The sequence below is a fragment of the Chelon labrosus genome, assembly GCF_963514085.1.
Source record: "Chelon labrosus genome assembly, chromosome: 10".
In the NCBI taxonomy this organism is placed as follows: Eukaryota; Metazoa; Chordata; class Actinopteri; order Mugiliformes; family Mugilidae; genus Chelon; species Chelon labrosus.
The window spans coordinates 21,651,836-21,676,583 of record NC_140360.1 but is presented as its reverse complement, the minus strand read 5'-3'; the positions used below and the strand labels follow the sequence as shown (position 1 = coordinate 21,676,583).

At 42.7% G+C, this 24,748-nt stretch overlaps 1 protein-coding gene across 1 annotated transcript; it reads right to left on the bottom strand.

Moving 5' to 3' along the window:
- Positions 1 to 71: 71 nt before the first annotated feature.
- Positions 72 to 24,320, bottom strand: cd34 (CD34 molecule). The gene is made up of 7 exons (XM_084553853.1): positions 24,097 to 24,320; positions 12,571 to 12,929; positions 12,283 to 12,360; positions 10,542 to 10,653; positions 10,370 to 10,422; positions 10,109 to 10,255; positions 72 to 9,312 (listed from the first exon to the last, which is right to left on the bottom strand). The coding sequence occupies exons 1-7, from the start codon at positions 24,176 to 24,178 to the stop codon at positions 9,118 to 9,120; spliced, it is 1,026 nt and encodes a 341-aa protein (XP_084409979.1). The 5' UTR covers positions 24,179 to 24,320; the 3' UTR covers positions 72 to 9,117.
- Positions 24,321 to 24,748: the final 428 nt, after the last annotated feature.

Genomic DNA, 24,748 nt, shown 5'->3' with positions numbered 1-24,748 from the left:
AGAGAGAGAGTCCAGGCCAAGCGGGAGGAGTCACGTCGGATCGAAACTTCCAGGTTGAGTATAAATATAAAGTTGAGTGTATTGTCTTTTGTCGCTGCAGACCCGCAGAAATGGGGAAATCACACGAAATCAAAAACGATAGGCAATTTATTTTTAGTGTTTTAAAGTTTTTTGGGGGGTGAATTTGTCTAACAGCGCTCATAGGGTAAGACTCGCCTGCGTTCTAGAAAATTCTAACTTCACGATCAGTTATTAATTTGTTAGGCGGTCGGTTGGAAGATCAATAACAACACAGTTGCTGTTGATTTTGTGATCCACGGACGTTTCCATACATACACAGTTCTAATCAAAGTTATTCAACCCCCACTGCAAATTAGGTTTATTTATTCATCTGAATAGTATTCCTCATAAGAGCACACTTTTGCAAATCAGGTGTGGTCTCCACTCAAAAGCACACCCAATCAGGAGCTTTATTCATTATTTGCATCATGTGTGCTTGAGAGAGAACACCTCAAATGCCTGAACTGTTGACAGTGACATTTGATTGCATGTAAGAAATTTGGCTAAGTGAAGAGAATTGTCCAGAAAGCTCAGAGAAGAGATTATTTCCTTGCACAAACAAGGAAAAGGACACAAAATGCTAGCAAGGGCACTAGGTGATCCTAGAGATAGAGTCGGAAGCATATAGTTCGCAAGTTTAAAGTTAAAGGAACAGTGGCTACACTACCTGGGTGCGGCAGAAAGAGGAAGCTATCAACGGGTTCTGAGGAGGCAGGTGGCCAAAAACCCTCGACTGTCAGGAAAAGACCTGCAGCAAGACTTGGTGACAGCAGGCACTGAGGTTTCACTTTCCACGGTAAGGCACATACCTAATGCTGAAGGGCTTCATGCCCGAACTCCACGACGTATGCCACTAATGACCAAAAGCACAAGAAAAGTCAGCTCTAATTTTCTCAGAACTATATAAATAACCCAAACAGGTTTTGGGATTCTGTTTAATGGAGCGATTAAACAAAACTGGAACTTTTCGGGCATATGGATCAGCAGTATGTCTGGACGAGGAAGAATGAAACATACATTGAAAGGCCTTGATTGAATCCATCTTTCCCTCCAGCGTGTGGAGGGCAAGATGGATTCAATCAAGTATCAGGAAATCCTGGGAGAAAATGTCATGCCGTCTTTAAAGAAGCTGAAACTTGGGCAACAGGACCGTGATCCCAAGCATACCTCAAAGTCCACCAATGCTTGGTTTCAGAAGAAGCCCTGGGAGATATTAGAGTGGCTATCACAGTTGCCTGACTCGAAAATCTCTAGTGGGATTTGAAAAAGGTGGTTGCAGCATCCAAAACCAAGAATATTAGTGAACTGGAGGCCTTTGCCAATGAGGAATGGGCTAAGATTTGTCCCCAGGAATGCTGCCAGAAGCTGTTGTCTGGCTACGTATCACGCAACAGCAAAAGGGTACTTTACTAAGTACTAAAGATGACTGTCATGATTCATTTTGAGGCTGCAGTAGTGTTTAGAGTTGGCATTTTATGTTGAATTTGGTGAATCCTCTTATAATGTTAGTTGTGTTGAGCTGTTTAAATAGTTTGAGATGTTTTTTGCAACCAGCTACTAGTTTGTACATTTTGGGGGTTGAATAATTTTGACTGCAATTGCATATATACTAATATGTCATTGTAATATGTGGTATTTATTATTTAAAAGCAATAATCCAAATCATTACTGTCTGTAGGACCAGTGACATGTGGACAGTCTGTAATTTGAACAAAATATCTGTTAAAGGGGAACTATCATTTTTTATAACCTGAACCTGGATCTTATTTCTGGCATATGGTGTCCTTTGGAGTCGTTCGGACGATATTTAGCTCCAGCAGAGCGCCGCGTATATCCATATAGTGGGAGTAATCGGGGCACCAAAACGCAGCCTCTAAATAATGGCTGAATATTTTTTTCCGATTCTGAGGTTGTGGACGACGACTTTGTTTATGATGGACGTCCTTAACATTTTGAGCCAGAGTATACGGATGAGGAGCTTGTTGAAAGGAGGATGCGGAGGCAGAGAGAGGAACAGCTGGTCAAAGAACAACAAACCGCTGCACGTCCCCAAATAGATAACAGGTAACTCCAGACTGAACGGGGAATAGCACTAGCGTATCATAACAAAATATTGGTGAAATGAACGAGTTTCGTGGCAAATAATGTGTTATATAGAGACTGCCTTTCGGTGCCCCAATCACTGGAGCTAAATATCTTCCGAAGGACTCCAAATAACACCAAAGTTATAAAGGTGAGTAAACAATCGTATTATATGCCAGAAATAAGGTCCAGGTTGTAAAAAACGGTAGTTCCCCTTTAATGGAAATGTGTCATTATAAGCATTATAGCACCACGCCTAATAGTCTTAAAATAAGTATTTACTTATTAAGTACAAGTCTCCTAATTGATGATTATTTCTTTGAAGTAACTATTTACACCGATCAGCCACAACATTGTGACCACTGACAGGAGAAGTAAATAACACTGACCATCTTGTAGACATTTACCAGACCAGGCACCCCCACCCAATAGCAATGACACTCCCTGATGACGGCAGCCATCCCCAGCAGGATGCAGCCTGACACACAAACACACACACAAAAATGATTTAGGAACAACTCAAAAAACCTGAAAAACAGATCTATGAAGACTAATTTTAACGTTATCCTGCCTCTTTTTTTTGAAGTGCAATTTTATTACTGCCTATTTTGTTTAGCAAAAATAACTCAGGGTCATTTGGTTCAAGTAGCTGGGCCGCATCGACACAGAACATTTCTGCCAGCACACAAGGCTTGGCACATGGTGTCCTCTACGAATGAACAGAGCATACATTTTTGTAAATCTTGCTCATCAGGTTGCAAGTATTTTCATGCTCAGTGCTGAAAAAACATTTTAACAGATGCAAACAACCTTGATGACTTGCAGCAACAGAATTTAGCGACTTTAGTAGTGTTGGTCAGACTATTTCACATAATGTTTATGAGAAACGTGGAATACATTAGAATTTTTGTTGGAACATGAAAATGAGAACTTACTTCTAAAATTGTACTATATTATGTGCTTTGCTCTTTGTTTCATTTCAGTTTGACTTTGCCCCTAAGGCCACAGCAGGGGGCATCCTAACCCTACAATATCACACTCACCTCACTCTCTTCTGCTTCACTCCATCCGTAGTATACATTGAGGACCAATAAATCTCCTGTAAAGTGTTTTGCATTTGCTTATTTGAAATTGGTTACATTTTAGTTGCAAATAATTTGAAAACTACTCTCAGACATTTTAACTAGCTTGGTAACTTAGACCAATGATGGAGTGTTATTGTGCAGTTTGTCTGAGAGCTGATGTCAGATCTGGTAAATAGCAATTAGACTACAATCAGCTGTGTGCATGTTTACAACATTGCATTGAAGGGTGTGATGTGCCTTCTGTGATGCATCACTGGAAACAAGTGGAGTCGATGCTTTCCAGATTATTTCCTACAGCAGATGTTGGTAATAGGCAGCAACGGCACGGAGAAATGTGCAGGAAACAGACGGCATATCGATCCAAGTTTCCATTGTTAGTTGTTGTCCGAGTATCTATGGAGACACAATGTGAGTTTTTGCCGTTTTAATTATTCATACGTAAGTGTTGCCATTACTTTTATAATGCGGCACAGTCCCTCAGTTAACTCAATAGTAATATAATATAATTTAAACCCGCATTTTAGGAATAGTATTGTCATGAACGAACTGATTAAATGCTGATTGGCCTTTGACATGGCCATCTGGTTGGATAATACCAATCAGTGAGTGAGTCTGGTCATTGATTCTCTGATATGTGCACATTAGCTAGCTAGCAGAACCCAATGTTTGTCTTGCAAAGGACACCTCCCTTAATATGGATCCCAGCTTTAAAACTGCATGCTGTATTTCTAATGATGCACATTTTTTTGTTTTTATTAAACAAAAAAAGTATATTAGATTTCCCTCCTGTTGCCATGCATCATCCATCCTACAGAGGTGCATACTGTTGCATTCATGCAGAAGTTCCCAGTGAGAGAAAAACTCTACTGCTGCTGCTTTGACTTCACAAACATATTTCATTTTAACAAGTTCTAAAATTTCGGAAACTTTGTCTTTTCACATTTAGGCACCCATTCATACCGTCCACAGGAGAATTTGCTCATTAACAGATGCAACAGCTTATATAGCCCTGTTGATTTGATTTACGGTCCGTATATTATCCATTTTGATCACACATCGTGTAAGGGATCTGTTTTGGCTGTTTGCATGGATTCCGATTCCTGTCCAAGTCAAATGTAGCTGTGCAGTGTGTGACTCAGCCGGTGTAAAAATCAAGGTAAGGTATGCAAGGCCATCTACTTTGTTGATTTCGCCGAACTCTTTTAGTCAGATTAAACTGTCCAATGCATTTAGTTGTGAAAAGATGTTTGTTTGCACTCATCCATAGTTACAGGAAATTTATAGCTTTGTGTACTCAAAATTCCTTTCCATGTCCAGATCTGTAAATGCAGTCAGTTCAGCACAGAACCTTTATATAATTTATCAGCACACATGTTTTTACTCTGAGTTTAAGTTGACATAACCACCTGTAAGTTTATTACCTTTTCCCGTGAGTATACGATCTCTTCTTCTTTTTTTGAAATGTCCCTAAATTACAGCCGTCCTTTTACAAACATTTATGTAGACGTGGCTACAATAACTATATTATATAATAAATATTATGTGAAAGTGTTTCCCTGTGAGGAACACCAGCAGAGTTTTAGTGTCTTTTAGAACAGTGTTTCGGCTTTTATCAGTCTAACCTTATGCTCACTCTTACTGCTCTCATCAGTTTGGGCAACTTTATCCAAATCTCTGCTAAACCTGCACCTAATAGCAGACAGGCAAAGTATTAGCATTTAGTTTTTGTTTAAGATAAAGGCTGCCTCTGTGCTCCAGGAAATACAAAAAGGCTATTTTCCCTGGTTAATATTTCCATCAGCGGCGGCACAGTGGCATGGTGGTTAGCACCGATGCCTCACAGCAAGAAGGTTCCGGGAATGGTTGTCTGTCTCTCTGTGTTAGCCCTGCGAATGACTGGCGACCTGTCCAGGGTGTACCCCGCCTCTCGCCCGATGACAGCTGGGATAGACGATCCAGCGCCTCCGCGACCCTTCACAGGACAAGCGGTTACAGAAGATGAATGAATGAATGAATATTTCCATCAGGAGTTAGTGGAGACCAAAAATAGAGGCAAAAGAGTTGTCAATGTTCAACTTACGTTCCCCTAATGGCTGTTAACACGAGTGAAGACTAATTGTCCATATGAAGACATGTTACGGCTCAAGAATTTGCCAAATCTAAGGAAAATAAGAGAAGTTTGCAGGTAGTGCTGTGTTTACAGCCTGTTTCTGCTGCCTCCAAGTGGCCACAAATCTTTAAAGGTCTCTCTGAAGGTCTTTAGTGATGAGTGTCATGATAATGTCATGAACTTGCAGCAGGTGGGATGATGTTTACCTTATATGTAAGATTTCACTGCACATAATGATCACTTGACTGAATCATTTTTTTACAGCAGGAAGATAAGAGTTTATGTTGCTGTTGCTAAAACATTGCACAGATGGTTGAAGTCGCTGTCATGTCGTAATGTGAATTCTCCTAATGAAGGAAACTTTAGAAGGAGAAAATTGTGTTGCGACTGAACATTGTGAAGGAGTAGCACAAAAAAAAAAGATTCGAAGGTTTATATGTTGTTTATATGGGAGAGTTCCACATAACATTTTGCCCTAATCTTTCAAAACATATTTTAAGTGCTAATGAACTCTAATAGCTCTCTGGTATTTTTGTAACCTCTTCATGAACCTGAGCGTCTATCAGTCTTTAATTTTCATTATGTGCTCAATATGCAGACCACACCTTTTGACCTCCGGATTTCGCTCGGTCCCTTGTGAGCTCTCCCACTCTCCCATTCCACCCAATATTATCTCACCATCAATGAGTTTAGAAGGGGTGGGCTTTGGCACGGAGAGGGAAAGCATGACGTATCTGGCAGCTGTAGCTACGCTGAGGGGGGAGCCTCCCCACTATAAAAACAACCAGCTGAGTTTTGTTCACAATCCCAGATTCCACTGCTCGTACACTGCTCTTGGCTGGATGGAGGAGTAGAAGGGTGGAGGAACAAAGGTCTGGATGGGATGAAGGATGGGAGGGGAGTGGGATGGAGTTAGTGGACTCATGTGGCACTGAAGAAAAGCTGCGGAAGAGGTGTTGTATTGCAGGGCTTCAGGGGCCGATGGGTGGAAAATTTACAGTGTCGGTTAAGCCAAATGATAAAGTGAATATTTGTATTCACTTAGACTAATTGCATATGATCATTCGGGCAGCATTGGTTTTATTTTTTTTTCCAGAATTTGAGATAACGCCCTTTAAAAAAACGGTGTCTGTTGTTATATCTTTCATATACAAAAGTTCAAATGAAAAGTGTTCAAAACACAATCGAGACCTTGCTGTGAACAGAGAAAGATATATAACCTGTTGATTTCTTTTTGCAAAGAACACAGATTAAGTACATATTCATAATACGTGGTCAATGGCGGCAGAAAAAATAGATCTACTACATCTCATAACCTGGACAAATATTATCTGCATGCTTACATACTGTTATGGGCTTTATGAATATGCCATATGATTGAACCAAAGTGTTTGACAGAAGGAATGGCCAGAGGAATGGGTAAGTGAGAAGCTGACAAAAGAGAATTTAACTTGATATTATCACATGGGTGGAGTCTGTTACTCTCTTTAAACTAAATACTGTATAAAATGCAATGATCTCAGCAAGTCAAACAAGGTGCACATGACAGGGATGCATGTCTGTACATACATACATAAAGCAATCTTTTCGTCCTCTGAGATTTACACCTTCTAAATCTGCACTGAGCAGCAGTTGGCCAGTCTCAGGTTGTACGTGACCACATTTGACCCAGTGTATTTATGTGCCCGGTTTGTGCTTCTTGCACTGGCTTTAAGTTGTGACTTTACTGCGACAACAGCGCTGCTAAACGGCCTTGAGGAAATATTTCCCATGTCGGGCGTGGAGGGTAAGAATTCACTCGGGACCTGATCTTGTGATGAGAGAAGGGCGTGAATGGATGGGAAACAAACAGGTCACACAGTCGCATATGGTGGAGAGGGACAGCATAGGAATTAAAGACGTATATATGAACACGATGATGGATAGTGGGTTGACGCCAGGCCGGCTTTTGACTTCATGAACACGTCCTAAGCCATTTACGAAAGACAGCTGGGGGATGTTTTCACTGCCCCACCCAAGCTGCAAAGACAAAACAGTGTGAAGTGATGTCATTACTACTGCTTATGTAAACCAGCTGTGTGACCTTATGGGCTGTATGGGATTTAAATTCCGTGTGTTAGAGCACACATGTATGGACTGTGTGAGCACGCATGTTTCTGTGGTTAAAAAACCACAATTTCCTCTCCCCATCACAATGTTTTGTTGAATAAAATGAGGCTGAATGCAAGTTATTTCATTTTGACTTTTTATTTTTTTTTCATGTTAAATCCAATTTAAACTACAGGATCATAGTAAAATGAAAATGTCACATTGGAATGTTAGCAATGAAAGGATACAAAATGGATCAAAAGAAATCAATGTGAGACATCCCATTTGTATACCAGAACAGTTTTTTTTTTTGTCCTTTTAATGATCTAAAAACTGTTGCACTTTCCATATGTGTTAAATCCATGTCAGTACAAACAAATGCCATCCGTATTTACAGAACAAAAAAAAAAGAAAGAAAAGCCCAATAGATGCTCGTTTCCCAGTCATAGCCCTTAAATATATATCTTATTGCTATATGGCCAAGATCGAATATTGTGAGTGTGCCACAAAGTATAAACTGTAGTACAACATGAGCTATGACATGAAAATCTTTAGCAAATACAATGAACATAGCAAGTGTGGATACAGAGAATAAAAGCGAGACAAGCATATACAGTATATCGCAATGAGAGTAACGGATGACAATGGACGGCCGGAGCCGACGGGAAGAGGCTCTGCGTGCAAAGACTTCATGAATTTGCTGCTCGAGCAGTCAGTGAAAAGGCTTTGTGATAGATCACAACAGAATATGTTGCGGCAGATGTCTCTTCTGGAAAAAGCGCAATTAGAACTTCAGTTCTTCTTCCTCCACCCCAACACGGGGACTGACTTCAACTCGGTGAGCCATCGTTTTGAACAACTGTACACTTTTACATGGCTAATGTCACATGCACATTCATTCACTCACATCTAGCGCACATACAGTACATACCATACAGTAAGCAAGGGGAGCTCAGTTGCACACACACACACACCGACACACATATATATACATACCATGCACAATACAGATGCAAGTATATGTTAACACACACAGGATTTGCACATGCAGAATTTACACACACACACAGAATTTGACGTACAAGATGAGAGCCCAATGTATTTTCTCTCTGAGAAGATTGTAAACAGATCTCAAGGCAGTGTGGTTTATTTCTTCTTTGTCTGCTATGGCTTTACATTAAAATGAGGAACACTTTCATTCATGTGCTTATTTACTAGTGGAGGGTTTGGTGGGAGCTTTAAACCAGATGACGTGCTGGGTTTGACAGCACATTACTCTGACTCCAGAGGCTGCAGTCATCATGGGAGCCAGTGCTGATTAATGCTAAAATACACTCTCTCTTCACACCCAAAAAGGCCCGTCCCTCCAGCCTAGCTGCCGTCAACAATCCAGGGACTGAGCCTTCGTCATCACCAACGTCATTCCTTTCTGCCACTACTGAGATCATCAGACTAGTTTTCCTGATGTTTGTTGAGGCGCACAGCCAAGGGAGGAGGCAGGAAGATTGGAATATGTAGGAGATCGTTCGAGTCCCTGATGTCCACTTTGCTGTGGCCTCTGTGTGGTTATGGCAGGGGTGGATTCAGAAGAGGAGGTGCGTTTGCATAGATGTGTGTGAATTTGTGTGTGTGTGTATGGTAGGCAGCGTTTGTGGGGGGTAGTTCCTGGGATGCAATTATTTTTGGACTATTTCACAGCTCGGTGTCTGCCGTCTTGGTGGTGGAGTGACCGTTGGTGGGAGGGGGAGCAGGCTCGGTCTTGGGCGCCTCAGGGGACTCTCCGTTTACACTGGGTTTCTCCTCGGTTTCAGGAGGGGGGTTGAGAGGTGCCACAGATACGAGAGTGTTGCCCTGATTCTCCTGATCTACCGGATAGGCTTCCTCTGCCTGCAAACACAGCACGAATGAACAGCTTATTATGAAAAGGCAAAAGGGGATATTTCTGCCAGGTATCAGGATGCTTGTTACAATTTTTACTCGAACTTGTATTTTTCTCTGTCTCGATCTGCCGCTGTTGACACTTTGTGTTCAAATTTCTCAATGAGACATAGCAGTGCACAGAAAGACACACAGACACATCCTTACTCTCACGTCTTCCCACCATTACTTACAAACACACCCTGCCATGTGGTTTCGATTATGTGATGTTGCTAGTGGTACAGACAGACAGACACCTTTCCAGCTTCTAAACACACACACACAAACACGCCCTCTTATGTGGTCCCTGTCATGTGATATCGTGAGTGCTACAGTGATACAGCTGTGTCTGGCCAGTAGACGAAACAGTGTGCGCTCTGCAGACGAGCGAGGCAACATAGAGCAGGGCGTGGGTCTCTGGATGAGATGCACTCTTTCTTTCTCTGAGTATTCTCTCTGATGGCTGGCCAGCAGCATTCCCTAATTAAAACACTGGCAGGCATCGATTCCAAAGGAAAGAGTGCTGTTTTGATGTCAGATGTTGCACATAGTGAACCTTAAATCCGTTCATAATGTCAGTGAACCCATAATGAGGACTGCGGTTGCAAACACTGACCAACACACGTTGGAAAAATTTTGTTGTGTATTATATTTATGATAATACTCAACTGCAAAATTACTTGCTATGATAAAAAAAAATTCATTTTACATGAACAAATTACCGCAATGATTTTTGATCATTGTTTAGAGAGAGTGTGAAACCTACCAGCCTTGCTCCTTTGGTTTCAGTCTTACGCTGGCACTTGAAGTAACCCACGGTGATTGCAAGAGCGCATAGCAGACCAGTGACCAGTATCCCCACGAACACAGAGGAACTGGATGATGATGGGGTCTCGGTCTTTGTCACACCCAGCTACAAAGAAGTACAAGAGATGAGTTTGTGGTCAAAAGAAGTGTGTTTGAATTTGAGAGAAGACAAAATCTAGATACGTGTAAAGCCATCCTTCCACACCATCAAATCACTTACCTTGTCTTTCAAGTGTTCACTCTGGAGGGCTGAAGCCAAAGTGCTGTGCGAAGCTGCAGGGAAAAATACATTTTAGACAAACTGTCAATGTTTCCACAAAAGAATATATGATAAGCTTAGGGGTCACACATAAATAAAACTGTAGATGTTATTATATATCATCAGTACTCACCATCACTGCTAGCTAGTGACACTGTGTTATCCTCTTGGAAGATTTTTAGATTACAGTTTTCCTTTTCGCACCAGGGTGCAGCATTGTCCATAATAATGCGCTTAGTTGCCTCCTATAAGAAAGGAGTCGTATGTAAAGGAGAATTGCACAGTACATATTTGAAGAGCAGTTATGTGAAGTATGTATGTAACATGAACTAAACGTGCAAAGGTCTCATCAGTTTCCACATCCTCTGTGTACGGTTTACATACACAGAATTATCAAATCAAGTTTTTAAATTTTCCACACAGACTTTTGCCTCGAAGGCAAAAAGCAGCTGAATGGAAAACTTGCTGACCACACCCTGTTTTTTTCCCCCTCTTAACCCTTAATAATGATATCACCTCCTTGCACAACCCCAGGGTTTGTAACTTGGGAGCGCTCTTCGTTCTCTCATAATGTGATCCAGACAGCTCTCAGTAATCTCAGAGGACCCCTATGAGCAAACCCCGAATCCTCAGTTCGTTGGGAGTGGGCCCACAGCTGGACGGGGCTGTAACGCTCAAGATCTTTGAGGCAAGAAGCAAGAGACTCAAACAGCTAAATCACTCCCAGGGAGTTCATTCTGTTCTCCATCTGCTACTCGTGAGCAGTCGCATCCTGCATTGTCCCACAGCCGGCCTCATTTCACCTTGCATGGCCTCCTACACCCATGACTGAGGCTCAGATGAGCTAGCAGTAGATTTGCATATAATGCATTTTAACAACACAAAAGATTAATTTGATACCACAGTGGTGCATGAAGAAAGAGAACACCATATGTGATGGATTTACTGAGGTATGAAACTCTTATTTCCCCACTACTTCTGAGCATTTTTGTGATCTTAAAATTGCACCATTCATACTGACTTCTATTGGTTTATCAAGGTCTTTCCTAGCATTCATTTATTCCCTGAACAGTACACGCAGTTTGAGATAATCAGTTTGAGATGGCCATGGCTTTTGGCAGTGTATTACATGTTTAGCTTCAGGTTGGGTTTTACAGATTACTTCTGCAGATGGTCCTGGCTCTACAGATGTTACATTACAGACCCAGACCCAGATAACTAATACATAGGACTGGGATCAGACCTGCTGCTTCGTCTCTTTACACCTTGGCTGACATGCTGTGCAGTGGAACTATGAGTAGGATAGCTGTTTGTCAGACACACAGTACAGTACATATGTATTAATGTCTATCTGAAATATGAAAAACCTAGGTAATGAAGCCACACCCATTGGTCTAGAGGACCCCAGAGCAAGAGAGGAAACATCAGCCCTCCACTCCATTTGTCTCCCGCCAGGGACACAGTCTCAAGATTTACAACTGTTGAGGAATGTCTCAGAAAAGATCTGCCTTTATCAGGGCCATATTTCCAACTGTAGCTGTTAAAACACATATTCATCTACTTCCTCCACCCGAGAAGCTGCTTCCTCTGGGTGCAAGGTGTAGGGGGTCAGATAAGGGTCTTCGCAAAAGGCATGTGTCACTCAAAGGTAACTGGGATCTCTCTCCTCTCATTTCACTGCAGTCTCAAATGTTACATGACAAAAATTGCAGCTATTGGTAGATGCATACCAGTAGTTACCAACAACTATTGGTAGTTGCATAAAAAAAGCATGGGTGGGCTATTATAACATCACAATTATACAAAGATGGATGTAGAATTGCTGGTGGATGGATCTCTTGCACTACTATTGTAAAGTACAAACTTGTACTCACACAGTCTGTTGTATGTACTACAGCCTTGACAGCATCACTTTCTGGCAAGTCCTCCTTTCCAACACACACCACGTCAGGCTGTGGAGACATTATGGCAGACGAGACAAATGAGGGTCAGGAGAGAATACTGCTGCTTTGCACATATTGCTTGTCTCCTTCAGTATAAACACATATCGCTTCAAAACAAAGTTGGCGTCTTTCACAAAAATATCTGTCAAAATGCCACACAGCATACCATGCTTTATTTGTGTCGTGTGACGTTATTATCACCAGACACCAGACACTTACCACAACAACTTTAACAGTGTTGGACACATCTGGGATGCCACTGATTTCAGATCCTTTATTGTCACCGCCAACAACAGGGGGACCAGTTGGCACCAAGATGTCTACTCTGGTCTCAAGGATGGTGCCATCTCCAGGAGCAGCAGAAGCAGCAGCACCAGCAGCAGCAGCACCAGCGGCAGCAGCAGTGGCGGCAGCAGCAGCAGCAGCAGCATCAGGAACATCAACAGCAGCGTGAGTGACCACATCCAGGGCAGAAGTGACGACGGAAGTGACAGTCGAGACCGCAGCGCCTGTCCCACCATCAGTGGTGGCTGCAACTGTTGCAGTTATCGTTGTGCCATCTTGACACATCACCTCACCTACAATGGAGATAGACGAAGAGAAACAGAGACAAAGGGAGAGAAAAATCAGCGTATAAACTCTTTGATCCCTGCATAGATAACGGCATCTGCTCCACATGCGTTGTCACAATTTGAGCAGTCCGACAAACTTCAGACAGCCGTGCCACCCACAATGTGAAGGCTCTGTCTTTATGCAGGTGAGAAGTATAATGATTCCATCGGTGAAGCTGGTTAGCTTCCTGTTACAAATTGAGTCACGGATTGAGCCTACATTTGTTTAGATGTGCTTCAAACTTGAGACTTGTGAACTATAATGATACTTATGCATGGAAACATTTTCTGAAAGTTTCTGCAGATTTATTTGACATTTGATTGATTTGTTATCATCAGTAAACATACGTCAACCTGGTGAGTATAGCTTACAAGCGAGCAAAAGAGCTAAACCCCGTAGAATAACATTTGAACACTCTGGAATAAGTGGTCTTTTTTTCACTCTGTCAACGTTGGATAAATTCATCCTGCAGGGCTGAGTGTAGGAGCATTTCGCAGCCTGAACAACTTCTGTTATAGTATGCACACTTGCTGTGATCTGGATTCTGAATTATCAGTTAATCCCATTTCTTCCATTGTTCTTATGTGAAAATGTATGGTTTCTTGGGAGGAAACGTAAAGTCAGTGCTCAGTGATGAATATTTGTGGGAATAGGGTCAGGGCAGCGAGCTCGTTGGAACAGCTTGTCCTCGTGATTCAAACCTCATGCCCAGCCTGAAGATGCCAAATCAATTTGGCACGAGTTCTCAAGGGCACTTACTAATTAGTAATCACATATGGGCAGATTTGCACTGTCTGCAATCTATGCAAATGAACCACTCAGTCAAAAGTTCATGACCTCCTGACCACACATCTTCCGGGAGAGATCCTGTTGCGGTAATAATCTTAGGATTAAGTTCAGTGGAGCAAATACTTTTCATACAAATGAAGGTTTTAAAAAAATAAACTTCACGTGAGGTAAATGGAAGGATGAATGACTAGCCTTGGTTTAATCACCTTTTGAGGATGAGATCCAAATGATGACAGAACCATTAATACATTGATTTATACGTACAGATAACTGCAAACTTGAACTCAGTTATCTAACCAAGAGGATAATGTTATTAAACTTTCCTTTTCAGTTAGAGGGCCCCTTGTTTTACTACAGCCACACACAGACATGCAGACATCTTATCAGTTTAAAGCTAGCACCCACCTGGCCTTGGCCATGAAGTAAAACTGAAGCAACAACCCTATCAGAGATCACCCTGCTTATAAAAACACTGTAGTCCAGTTCATCCTGCGCCGTCATTTCTAAACACTCCCCATCCACATGGAAGATGTAGTGTGTAAACAGTTTAACATCTAACCAAAACTATGTTGCAATCAGAGGAACATGTGTTCGGTGCACCACGAGCACTATTTAGTAAATCACCACATACATTTTGAAGTGGATTCAGTTTTAGTGTGTGTTTGCAGTGCTATAAACATATTTGACTTTAACACACTGCGGACTAACCGCCAAGCTCGTTTTGGCATGTTATCAGCCCAAACAAAAGGTAGAGTTACATCATTTTCTGCCCAGCTGGCACAAGGCCACCTTGCTGTATCCAGGGCTGTAGAGCAAGCTTTGCAACATATGGTTGCCACCCGCTGTGTGTTATATCTTGACGATGGCGTCAACTGGCTGAACATCGTCCAAAGCCAGTCACACGGTGTGTGTGTGTGTTGCACTTTAACTGGGAGAGGTGGGTACGAGAGCCTTCAGCTAATTGCATGTTGAGCTGCTATGTCTAATAGTGCAATAATGTGGGATGAAAATACACCGCCTGGCCAAAAAAACCCTATTGGATAATTACTGCATGGGTGATTATCTTTCAGCTGTCAACAAGTTATTTAACCCCAACTGATGCAATGAGTAGCTTCTCATTTCTTAAACAACCATGTCGAAAGATACATCCTGTGGTTGAGGAAAAGATGTTATTCTTTTTGAGAAGGGTCAAATCATTGGCATGCATCAAGCAGAGAAAACATCTAAGGAGATTGAAGAAACTACTAAAATTGGGTTAAGAACAGTCTCAGGCATTACTAAATACTGGAAGGATAGTGGGGAACCAACATCTTTGAGGAAGAAATGTGGTTGGAAAAAAATCCTGATTGATCATGATCAGTGATCACTTACACGTTTGGTGAAATCAAATCAAAGAAAAACAACAGTAAAACTCAGGGCTATGTTTAATAGTGAAAGTAGGAGCATTTCCAGACATACAATGAGAAGGGAACTCAAGGGATTGGGACTGAACAGCTGAGTAGCCTAAAGAAAACCACTAATCAGTGAGGCTCACTGGAAAAAAGGCTTCAACTTGGTAGGGAGCATGAAAATTGGATTCTGGAGCAATGGAAGAAGGTCATGTGGTCTGATGAGTCCAGATCTACCCTGTTCCAGAGTGATGGGGGCATCTGGGTAAGAAGAGAGGCAGATGAAACAATGCACCCATCATGCCTAGTGTCTACTGTACAAGCCTGTGGGGGCAGTGCTATGATCTGGGGTTGCTGCAGTTGCTCAGATCTAGGTTCAGCAACATCATGTGCCCAAAGAATGAGGTCAGCTGACTACCTGAATATACTGAATGACCAGGTTATTCCATCAATGGATTTTTTCTTCCCTGATGGCACAGGCATATTCCAAGATGACAATGCCAGGATTCATGGGGCTCAAATTGTGAAAGAGTGGTTCAGGAGTATGAAGCATAATTTTCACACATGGATTGGCCACCACAGAGTCCAGACCTTAACCCCATTGAGAATCTTTGGGATGTGCTGGAGAAGGCTTTGTGCAGTGGTCAGACTCTCCCATCATCAATACAAGATCTTGGTGAAAAATTAATGCAACACTGGATGAAACAATGCCACAGCGAATGCATGCTGTAATCAAAGCTAAAGGCGATCCAACGAAGTGTGTGACCTTTTTTTTCAATGGCAACTTATTTGAGGCGTTGAGCTTTGACCCAACGACCAGTAGGTGCGATTGACGGAGTTGACTGGGATGACGGTGCAAGCACAGAGTTACTCAAATAATTTAGTGAGAGGAAACACTGTCCATGGAGAGAGGTGACGGAAAGAACATTTTTAGGAAATTAGCGATGGACGAAGAGCGAATCATTTTACATGTGGACGGGGGACCGATGTATTATTTATGATTTTTGGATTATGATTAAAAAACAGTCACCACATTCATGTAAAACGTCATGCAGTGTGTCGTACCTTTATACGTAACGACACTCCGCCACTGTGGACACAGACTCCACAGACAGCCGTGTGAAAAATCTCACTGTATTTCCAGCCAGGCCCCCCAGCATCAACATGAAGCCTTAGAACCTCCAGTCTCAACACAAACACGGATAAACATAAATAACAGTTCCACTCCGTAAACACAGATCTCTCTAGAGAGTTTCAGATGGGTTCACAGAGCAGAAGGCCAGGGCTGCACATTTTGTACCCTATGGGTTCAAGTAAATCTTGCTCTTCACTACACATTTCACCACTGGGCTGCCACAAGTGAACTTCCTGCCCTGGATGTCCTCCTTAAAGCTCTTCAGCCTGGGTGTTCCAGCATTTGAAGAGGTGTGCAGCCATGCCGGAAGAACAAAATCATAGGTTAAAGAGTAAGGGCCCGGGATGGTGAGCGACATTTCAAAGACTGCATTTTTCCCCCCTGTGGTCGGACAAATCAACTGCAATTATAAGACACGACAAAGGCACAAACTTAACCGGGAAATGACAAACGCAGTTTGGCAGACGCTTCAGGCACCTTCCAGCTCCATGCCCGCCTACATATTTAAAGCTACTGAAAAGCGCTTTGTTCTGTTTAGAAAGATTTACAAGACCCCAGCAGTCATTGTTTACATGCTACTGCTGGTGTGTGTTACAGCTACCGAGCTGGTGGTATCTAAGATGACCCAACTGCTGCTACTTCACTGCCAGCATTTTAGATGTCAGGTCCAAAAATACAGCAGCCACAATCCATTGGCAATGAATTGAATTTCACAACTGACTGCAGTGAATTATAGGGACAAACAATTAGCCTTAAGAGTGGACGTTAGTGCAAACTGACAACCATGTATTGAACATCCTCTTCACTTATTTTGGATTGCCTCTATCTCAGGCGGTGAATGACTTATTTCCATATTTCTACAGAGGCTACAGAGGACTCAAGGGTGAGAAGGGAGGTGAGATGATGAAGTGGAAGGAGGAGGCCCTGTATTACCATCCATTTACACACTCAAATTGTTATGAACACAATCCTGTGTTTTTGGTTGTTTCCTTCCAGACAACCTCTTTCCAAACCTCCTCCTCACCAGGTGAAAAAAAACTTCCCCAACTCAGATACAACAACATAATTCCTTGAGCACGGTCCTGCAACTACACATCTAGAGAACTCATAGCTTTGTCTACAGGGAATACAGTCATCAGTCTAAAAGGCTGCAATTACTAGGGTAAGACAAAGAGGAACACACACAAATTCTACCAGTTATTTCAACGGACGTTAGTTGGTTTTAAATGTTTGTTTCATGTCCTTATTAGCTGGTGCACACGTGTTGACTCCAGCAATATTTGAATTTAGTATTAACTAATAGAACTAATGCTCGGAAAAACAGCGAAACCTGTATCCTTTCCGTGTTAATCATCTGGATATGCAGGTTTTGAGCAGGTCTTTTAAACTGTGCTATCTGGTCTCATTCTCAGAAACGTATCATGTCCCGTATCCTCACAGCTCTTCCTATTCTCGTCCTAAAACATCTCTGCTATTCCTGCTTCTCAATTTAGGGTGGGACAGAATGAGGAAATTACAGCGAAAACAAACACTGTCACACCTGATTAAGTGGCCGCAGTCAGAGAGCATGAGCAGGGGACAGCAGTCCTTTACTTATGGTATTTGAGGATGAGGCCTGCTTCCTCCCCGGAGACATTGGGGAGGAGGCCTGAAGGGGGGGGAGTGGTGCAGCTGCAGTACGTCTCCTTAGGGAGATCCTACCCTCCCTGCATATGCACTGCACTGTGAAATCGGTATCATCATGCAAAATAGCCTCAGCCCTAAATCTTGGGACTTGGGTTTGACCTCCACCCAGACTGCAGGGACAACACCTTGGATGTAATAATGAGCCACACCCACCTTCTATTACTTATCCAGATGTCCACAAAAGACCCCAAAGTCTCCCCTCACTCTACTTTCTACCCCTCCTAGAAACATACGACTTCAGCATAGTCCCATATTTCTTTGGAGTGAATTTGGGAGCTCAATCGCAGGGACTCGAACATCAAATGGTGAATTCTTACATTTATGTTTTAAACTTATTTTCTGTGATTTAGTTCAATAGTTGGACTTGTTGGCTGGTTGTACACAGAGCAGTAGCAGGACTTCCTGCAATCAAATTATCCTCTCATTAACAGTGTGGTTGCATGGCGTAACGTAAATGTTACATTCTCTGGCTTCTGGGGTTACGTAAATAAAAATAAATACAATGCCGTTCTTGTGTATAGCACCAAATGAAGCCATAAAACCACTCACTTTTCTACTATTAACCGTCTCGAAAAAAAAAAAAAAAAAGAAATCCCTGGAGTACACCAGCCACAACCCTGAACGTGAGAACTATTTTTGTTTCTGCACAGGCGGGTGGCAAAAGTTGACTTTTCCCTCCCTACCTACGCCCCTGGTGTTTTTAAACAAAACACGCAATAGTTTTGAGGTGAAAAAAGAAAAGAAAAAAAATTAACAACAGGTTTGGAATGTAATCCATGCACATCCTATGGCAGGATGTGGCTGTCACAGCACACGGCACGCGGTGAGCTCTCCGGACTACAGAGGCAAACATGCTGGGGACTGCAGATAGCACACACCACCAAGCGCAAGTGCAACAACTGCCTGGGTATTTAGCACAGGCGCTGTAGTGTGTTGGTGAAAGTATTAAAATTAGTTTTCTGTATCCTTATGCCTACTACAAGGCTTGGGCAGGCCTTGAGGAAGAAAGAAGAGAATGACACCCCCCACCCACCCACCCACCACCATTATGATTGATAGTAGCCAGTGTTTTTATATGACTTCTAATTTACTCATTAAAATAGCTTCAGCAGGGCAATGAAACTCAAAACCTGTGTTTCCAAAACGGTCTGTCCATTTTCTTACTGGATAAGAAACGAGAGACGCCAGCTGCATCGAGAGGCTGCTAGCGGCTCTCGTCTCCGTGTCAGAATCAGCGTCAGCAGATGTGCACCATGGACTGATTCCAGCTGCTGTTTGAAGAAACTGTGAAGCGAAAGAGGCTGTAAAAGGACATCGAAGTCTATGGTCCTGAACAATCTGGCTTCGACAGGACTGAGGCTAAGGAGACGAAGTGGGAGAGGAAGATGGAGAAATCATAGCGAGATAAAGTCTGCAGTTTCTCTGATCAAATAAAAACTTGCACGGCTACATCCCAAACTGATCTAGGGATCAGTTTGGGATCCCTAGATCAGTTTGGGATGTAGGGAATTTGGAGGCCAGGTCAACACCTTGTGCTGTTTTTCATGTTTTTTGAGTTAAACTGTTTTTGTGTGTGTGTCCCTGTGTCAGGCTGCATCCTGCTGGGGATGGCTGCTGCCATCAAGGAGTGTCATTGCTATGGGGTGGGGGTGCCTGGTCTGGTCTCGGTGGGTGGTACATGTCTAAGTAACATCCACATGAATGTCAGGTCCAGAGGTTTCCCAGCACAACACTGTATTGCAAAATGGTCAATGCTATTCACTTCTCCCGTCAGTGGAGAAGTGAATAGCATAAGAACTTAAGAGCTTCAAAAACAGCAAAAAGGGCACAGTCTTGTGTTTTCAATTAGGATGTTTAAAGTATGCCTTCAACAACATGCCATTTACTGAACATTAATTACCAGGAGCCATTATTTTGGCAGTCATAAAGCCCCGGTGAAGGCTCATTAAGAGCTTTTATTCCCCCTGGTTAAACAGTACACCCCTTCTTAAGGACAGCCCAGCCTGGTTATCCAGCATAGATTATGTGCTTTATGCGCATATGGGTTTCTGCTGGTGATTGACCTGACATCATAACCGTAGTGTGAAAGCGATCACAAAGCTGTTTTTCAAGTTTCAGTTTTAGCTTGACACAAGACGAGGATGGTGTTTCCAAGTTCATGTTTTGGACTTCACACTAATCTCTGGGCTGTTCATTAGCCGAACATGAGGGCGATTTTGATCTGAGTTTTTCTGCCTCAGTGCAGAGCTTGTAGCGCCAAATATTCAGAGCTGAAAATGAAGGAGAAACAGAAGGAGAGCCCCCCCCCCCCCCTTCTTTATGCTGGTAAAACCCAACAGCTGTAAAATTGCAGCAGGGTGCCAGGGGAACAAGGAACAATACGCTCACCAGAACAGCAGTAATTGGAAAAGGAAGATTTTCAATGCTAGCACAGCTCCTGCTTTTCATTAAGACTGTTTCACTACGTAAATATTGTTGCTAGACGATCTGTTTCTCCAAGTCAGCCTCCTTTCCTGGATGATCATTTAGTTTGTGGCGACGGTGGTTCTGTTTTCTTATCATTAATATGTTTTCTTTGGAACAGAGTTGACTAAAAAAGGAAAAAAAAAAAAATCAGAGAAAAGAAACGCATTTTAAAACGCACCCCACTTGTTATGGGGTTGGCGCTGATGAGGGCGAGCGGACGAGGAGGAGCGGAACAGACACTGATGACAGGCGGTGTTTGTTTGAATCTTTTAATGATTTCAGCTGTAGCCCGACTTGGCTTCCGCACGCAGAGATCACTGAAGCAGACTGGCAGTTTGACAGAACCCAGGCTCCAGGTTTAATTACTCCGCGAGCTCACGTGGCTCCTCCGCCGTGACTTCGGGCCCAAGTGGACGCACACCCTAGCCTGACATAAGGCCGCTATCTGCCAAGGTTTATATAAACGACCCACACCCTCCAGCAGATGACGTGACTCAAACTTCACCATCACAACTTGAGACCGAAAGAATGCTGGTCAATAACTGAGGGCCATGAGAAACAGAGTGGCAATATTCCGCCGATGTTTGCGTTGGCAGGGCAAAGCTTGCTGTCTGAGAAACAAAGCTTTGAGAATTTGTGTGCATGGGCACATCAATAAAGACTTTTACGCTCTCTCGCCCATTTTCCTCAGAATAAAGAAATCTCTGAGTTTTTTTTTTTTTTTATCTTCTTCTGTCTTGAATCACCCGTTACAATCGATGTCATTTTGAATTAGTATTAGTGAGGGCCATAAGCGTGTGATATAAAGGATATCGTCTGAACTTTGATGGTTTTGCACCTGTGCACACAAGCATATGCCGATCAAATCTCCCAGCTAAGAGTGAAGATCCTGGTTTAATGCTTGGTATTCTCTAACAGCAATTGTCACGCCGTGTCCTTCCCTGCCTGAGGCCCTGACTTAGCAACAGAAAGAGTCATTGTAGATGACAAGCTGAAATAAGCAAGACAAGATGTTTTTCCCTTCCTCCTCCTACTCCTCCAGAGCAGATTTAAAGCTTGGGTTTTCCCCTGAAATCTTGAGAGAGAGAGAGAGAGAGAAACAGAGAGAGAGGGAGAGCTTATAACATACTCCAAGAGGCGTGGAATGACATCATTGAACATTGCAGTCCATGGCCATTTCAGCACTACATATTTGCACGCCTGCATAACTACTGAATGACAACCATGGGAAGTGTAAGTAGAGACTAAAAGTGCCAGAGAGTTGGAATGACTGGATTGTTTATATGTGACAACCATGTTTCTAATTACCATATTCACTAATCAATGAATCGACAGAATTTGACGATCGACATTATTCATTTATTGCAGCCAGTGTCATGAGGCTACATGGATGCTCACTTATGCCCAGTGCAGAACATTTTTCCGCCACCATAAGCAACACTGCATAGTACCTGGCTTCATAAATGTGCCTGTTTGGGTGGTAAGTCCAAGGTCTTTGGAAAATGAGTTTCCATGGTTTCCACATCAGAGAGAAAAGAAGAGTTTAATGGTCCGCTTCTTCTCTTGTCATGTTTTTAAGAAAAGCTTGAGATCAGCGGCCTCTCTCATTTGCCTTTGATAAATCAGATGCAGCATTGATTAAACCTCCCGAATCCACAACAATTTCATACTGAGAACCAGACATGTGCAGTGGAGCACAATCTGCACGTTCATCTGGATAGAGTGGATGGAAAAAAGGATTCTTAAATATCAACACGACTGGAATGAAGCATGAAACATTAAATCTGTCTTTGAAGGAGTACTGACGTCAGAGCCAGACTTCTGACCCGCATACCACTTCAGCTGTATAGGCCTTTATAGTGAAACGAAGTCAATGAAACCACAGATTGTGTCTTGTGACTTGGCTGGTGATGGTGGTGGTTGTTGGGCTGTGAAGGGGCATTAAGGGGGTGGAACTGCAAATGATATCAAAACAAAAACAGGAAGAATCACAAAAGTACACAAATGAACAACACACAATATTCCTATTGGAAAGATGCTTTGAAAATTCAGTAATTCATTGTATTCATTTAAATGAGTTAAAGCATGTCCCTTTTTTTTTTCCTGAGCAATATGCAACCATGCCTCTGGAGATTCACACCACAGTGCCAGTTGGACATGAGTGGCAATGTATCAGGTCTGTGTGAGGGCAGGGCTGCTGTTGCATGTGGTAAAGAACTGAAGAGGGGTCAGAGGACTTGAAACAACACCCTTGTGATATTTAAAGTGGCAACAAGAAGCTTTCAACTAAAAACCTAAAATCAAAAAGTTTGCACTCATTGTCACTGATTATGGTAATCACTGTATTGTTTGTACACATTTAAAACAGGAGATCTCTATGGAACTTAGACATCAAAGTTAAACAGTGCCTGGTAGGCAAATGGCAAGATGGTCATAGCTGTTGTCACACTTAGTTGAGGCTAAAACCAATTATTGGAATGAGTCCTAAATACAAATATAACAAGATGAGTTGTTTTTTTTCCACAAAACTAATAAACTAGGACTATCTGGTTGATTATTAGTTCTCAGTCATTACATTTTGAGAGTATTAGGGGGTACATAGAGATGCATGCTGAATGAAAAACAAAGCACCTTGAGGCCAGTTTGTGATTAGTAATACTGGGCTATGTAAACAAAAAAGTGTCTTGACTTCATTTGACGGGGAGTGCCCAGAGTAATTAGATTTTCATGTAAATCTAATTACCATCTGTTAAGCTGCTGACGCAGTCAGTATGTGGTAGAGTTTGCCGTTTTATTGCACAAACTGCGAACATGCTCAGCCATCTCATGATCTTTTCCCTTTTAAAGTAATCCCTTAGTTATTTCCATCAGTCTGGAATCCTCCTCCTAGTCTTCTCAAGGTCACACCAAAACGTTTACCGCTGCTGTGCCCATAGATGGGCCCTAAGGGCTCTGCAGAAGTCGTTACATTGGGCTGAACTAGAACTAGTCCTGCTTTACAACCGGCGAGGCAGCAGCACCATCCAAGCCATACATCACCCTGCAATTAGCATCAGGCCTCAGACTGATTTTGGAGTGGACTGCCCAGAGAGTCCACACACGTCCACGGAATTGCACGCACGCACAGCCACACACACGTACTGCAAATCTGTAGGGAGCGCTGCTGAGGGGACTATTTTTACTCTGTGTTGGATTCACATGTGTTATGTGGTCACTTTACTCACATGTAGCCCACATGCAGCTCACATACACTCATTTGTTTTCAAGCTAACTGGAAATACTTTTGAAAAGCAACAAGCACAAGTGATGTTATATTTTACTGTGATGTGTGTGATTCTAATCACCTTATATACATTCAAACACATATTAGCTCCACCCAAATGTGCTGCAGAGTATAAGCCATAATGATTCTCAACCGCAACTTTCCGCTCCTGAGCAGACCCTTTGTGTCTGCAGCTACCCCACTGTTAACGTGCCTCTTTGCATATATGTGCAACCTCATGGTAGAACAGATTACACCAAATCCAAACTACTACTATGTTGGTACAATGTTTGAGACAAAAGAAATAGTAAAAACCATTCCTCTCCATACACAGCATTAAATCTTGAGTGGAGTGAATAAAAGTTGCAAAAGAAGACACTATTATTAATAATGAAAAGAGTACTCACTGCTAATCAACAGAGTGCAGAGAACCAGAATTCCCGCCATCCTCCTGCAGATCCCATTCATTCTCCACACGGATGTCGCCATCCTCTCTGGTCAGACTCAGCGAAGTTGGCGGGACTGTGTGCGAAGGTAAAAAGTGTGGGAAGTGAAGGTGAGTGTGAGGGGAGTTGGAGGTTTCCTGTGAGGTCTGAGTGAGCAGGACAGACAAGAAGGATAAAGCCTGGTTTGTGTTCTGTTTCTCTTTATATGGCTCCACTCCTCTGGCCCCTCTCTCTCTCTCTCTCTCTCTCTCTCTCTGCGCTTTCCACTCCCCTTTTCTAACTGCCCACTTCCCCCAAAGCAACAGCCCCCGTTTCCTCCCCGGTCTGCGTGTGTGTGCACATGTACACCATGCACCAGAATGAGATAATGAGATGTCAGTTAAAGCTGGCAGCAGGTTAACTTTGCAATGGTTTTGGTTCCTTCAAAAACTCGTGCAGCTCGTGCACTAGTGGCACCATTTCTGCAGTGTGGTTGAGGAAGGTTTCAGGTGATGCGGTTGTTGAGTACAAACACAACAAGGGATTTCGGCCCTGTTTACGCAAGTCAGATGCATTTTTGCATACGAATACCGTGTCTCACTTAGAAGTAAGGTTTTAGAGGACCTGAGTGTCT